The following is a 3,336-nucleotide window of genomic DNA, read 5'->3' as shown; positions in this document are numbered from 1 at the left end:
TTTGTCAAACATGGCTGCTCAGTGTGTAACCAAGGTGGAGCTCACTGTGTCCTGTGAGAAACTCCTGGACAGAGACATCGGCTCCATGTCCGACCCCCTGTGTGCCCTGTCAATGTGCAACACCAACRACCAGTGGTATGAGGTCAGTTGGATGAACGGGTACAAGCTTATTTAACACAAGGGCTTACACTGATATGGCTATGTTAAAATGTTGATTATCTTACTTTGTAACATTTTTGGTGGTGGGATTATGGTGGGGGAATAAAGAAGGACCACACTCTTCCTATTCTAGAGTTTTGCATATCATTACATAATAAAAATTATCTGGTCTTTATCAACTTCAGACTTTTTAAAAATCTAACTTCAAGTGTACAAAAACAAACAACAGACAATGTCGTCCATCTATTATCTTTACCTGCTTTTTTCTTTCCAGTCACTGTGCGAGGGGCGGGGTACACTCTGGACAGGTCATAAGTCCATCACAGGGACACTGAGAGACAAACGAGATAAACAAACATTCACTCTCTCTCACACCTAGGGACAATTTAGATTTCCCAGTTAGCCTAACATTCAAGTTTTTAGTCTGTGGGAGAAAACCCACACCTGCAAGGAGAGAACATGCAGACTTAATCCAGAAATGTCCCCAGCCAGGAATTAGTCTGGAAACGTTCACACTGAAAGCTGACCGCTCTGCCAACTGTTTTTTATATTCCTGCAACCTTTTCAAACAAACCATATTTCTATTTCTCTTTGTAGAATGATGGAAATGACCTTTGACCCTTTGACCCTTCCCAGATTGATGGGCACAATTATWTCCCTAAGGTCATTAGCTACGTTTACGTGGACATAAGTAATCGAATTAAACGGCCGTTCGAAATAAAAATGCGTCATGTAAACGGCTCGTTCAGATTATTCTGATCCGATTGAGCTCGATCTGAATGAATTTTTAATCCGAATGAGAGGGGTGGGTTACGCTGATTGATAATCGGAATGACGTGCATGTAAACACTTAATCGGATCAATTTATTCAGATCGTGGAAAACTGACCTGACTGTGCATGTCTGCTGACTTTCATCCACCGGTTTCTGCTCTTTTGTGGAGGGAGGGAGTTTCCAGCAGCACAGGACTTTTCCTCCCGTTTTCTCATTCAATAATAAAGGAAGACAAAGAGCATGTGTTGCTTCGCCCACCAATAAATAAATAAATTAAAAAACCTGCGCATCATCTGCTGCTCAACCAGGAAGCGCGGCAATGTAATTAAATCCTTTCRCAGGTCCGTTCTGGGTGCTTAGAAGACGTTTGTTTATGTTCATCATGGAAGTAGAACTGCTTCTTCTTTATGTTTTAGTCAAAGTTAACAACTCTGCGCATGTCAGTGCTTCTGTTCTGAATAAAAGCCTGCTGCCTTGATTGTGCCCATGTAAACGATACATTCAGATTATTTAATCGGAATACATTTCAATCCGATCAAAAAATGTTGCGCATGTAAACATAGCTACAGTTGGGGGAGACAGTTTTGTCCAGTTCACAGTTATAGTGAAGTCATAGTATATACCTCTGGTTTGTTAGTTATTGTTGGCGTCCTTCGACCTTGACATTGTGTTAACACACAACTGTATGTTTCAGAGCACGAACCTCCTAAGGTCTGCAGAAGCAGCAAGAGTGGAATTAGTTTTTTCACACACAGGTTTGCTAATATGGTTTTGATTTTGTTTAATAAATAATGACGCAGTGGAGGCAGTTTGTCCTCTTGAGGTTTAGGTCAGYTTCATTATCTCCAAATATGCAAAACCAGAAAAAGAGGGTGGCCTTTTCCCCATGATGTCACTGACTCTGCCAGAGCAGTGTTAATCATTACCCCCCAGAAGTTAGTTTTCTATTTCTACACCGTTTGMATGTGTGTCTGTACATGCTACTGTTTTTATGTTTTCAGCACTACTTTTCATCACACATCTGCTTCCAATGTTTCCCAACAGGTGGGTCGTACAGAGAAAATCCAGAATTGCCTCWGTCCAAAGTTTGCCAAAAAGTTTGTTGTGGACTATTACTTTGAAATAGTTCAGAAGCTGAAGTTTGGGATTTATGACATCGACAACGCAACAGTTGACCTGACTGACGATGACTTCCTGGGGGAACTGGAGTGCACTCTGGGTCAGGTAAAGTTTGCATCACTTCTAGAACAACACAACATTGTTTTCACTAAAACCCAGCCATTAAACAAGTTTTATTGTTTATTTTATTGTCTTATACACATTTTGTTGTCTTATTTTTTTAATTCTTATTTTGTGCACTTTGTAAATTTACTGAATGTTGCAGATGCAGCTGTATTAAGCTCTTTTTTTCCTCATGTTGCTCATGTCTGATGAACCTTGTAATGTGACCTCCAGTGTTCACTGGAACATCCAGGTGTGCAGGAGTCGTTTGCTTTGAGACCTGAAGGCTGCTGTGTTGTTCTTCAGGCTGATCCTACTTATTTGTCTGTTTTTGATTCAGTTGTTTTTCTTCATCAGAATGCTGACTGTTTTGTTTTATTCACTTCTAGGTTGTATCCAGTCAGAAACTTACCAGGCCTCTGATCTTAAAGAACAAAAAGCCGGCAGGAAAGGGGACAATCACAGTGAGTGGCAACAAAAAAAAAAAAAGCTGTGTGATTAAAGTAATCTCTAATCACAGTTTTCTTTTATTATTACTGTTTTGTGTTGTAGATCAGTGCTGAAGAAATTAAAGACAACAGGGTGGCAAATTTTGAGATGGAGGCAAGAAAGCTAGACAACAAGGTATGATTAACTCTGCTGTTAATTTTAGGATCTTTAAGTGTTTTTGTTTCATTCTGTTCTTCTTGTTCTGATGCAGGATTTCTTTGGGAAGTCTGACCCCTATTTGGAACTTTACAAACAGACAGCAACTGGATGGCAGCTGGCTCACAGGACTGAGGTAAAAACATGTGGGCCTATACACCAAACTGACCATTAGGAACACCTGGAGAACCTGTGATTGTCTTTGTGTTTTTCTTCTTATTTTGTACCATTGCCGTAGGGCTGGGTGGTATGACCTCAAATTTATATCAAGGTATAAATTGAATCCCTTCACGGTAACGGTATATACAGTATCACGGTAGAAAATTATCATAAAAACCAAAGATAATGTAATTTTTAGAGCATTTATTTTGCAGAAAACTATTAATCAAACCTAGTATTTTTGTTGTAGTGCAAATGAACATAAGTATAAAAGAATGTTTTATATACAGGTGCTGGTCATAAAATTAGAATATCATGAAAAAGTACATTTATTTCAGTAATTCCATTTAAAAAGTGAAACTTGCATATTATATTCATA

At 39.0% G+C, this 3,336-nt stretch overlaps 1 protein-coding gene across 2 annotated transcripts in view; it reads left to right on the top strand.

The window, feature by feature from the left end:
* LOC106521120 (copine-3) overlaps positions 1-3,336 on the top strand; it is a 17,936-nt gene continuing 14,600 nt past the window's right edge. For both annotated transcript variants that reach the window (XM_014013539.1, XM_014013541.1), the window contains exons 1-5: positions 1-142; positions 1,977-2,156; positions 2,543-2,617; positions 2,706-2,777; positions 2,854-2,934. In XM_014013539.1, coding sequence (XP_013868993.1) covers positions 11-142; positions 1,977-2,156; positions 2,543-2,617; positions 2,706-2,777; positions 2,854-2,934 — 540 coding nt within the window. In that variant the 5' untranslated portion in view covers positions 1-10. The remainder of the gene's footprint in view (positions 143-1,976; positions 2,157-2,542; positions 2,618-2,705; positions 2,778-2,853; positions 2,935-3,336) is intronic.

Source organism: Austrofundulus limnaeus, unplaced genomic scaffold, assembly GCF_001266775.1.
Source record: "Austrofundulus limnaeus strain Quisiro unplaced genomic scaffold, Austrofundulus_limnaeus-1.0 Scaffold103, whole genome shotgun sequence".
NCBI classification, from domain to species: domain Eukaryota; kingdom Metazoa; phylum Chordata; class Actinopteri; order Cyprinodontiformes; family Rivulidae; genus Austrofundulus; species Austrofundulus limnaeus.
This window is presented reverse-complemented; position numbering and strand designations above follow the sequence as displayed.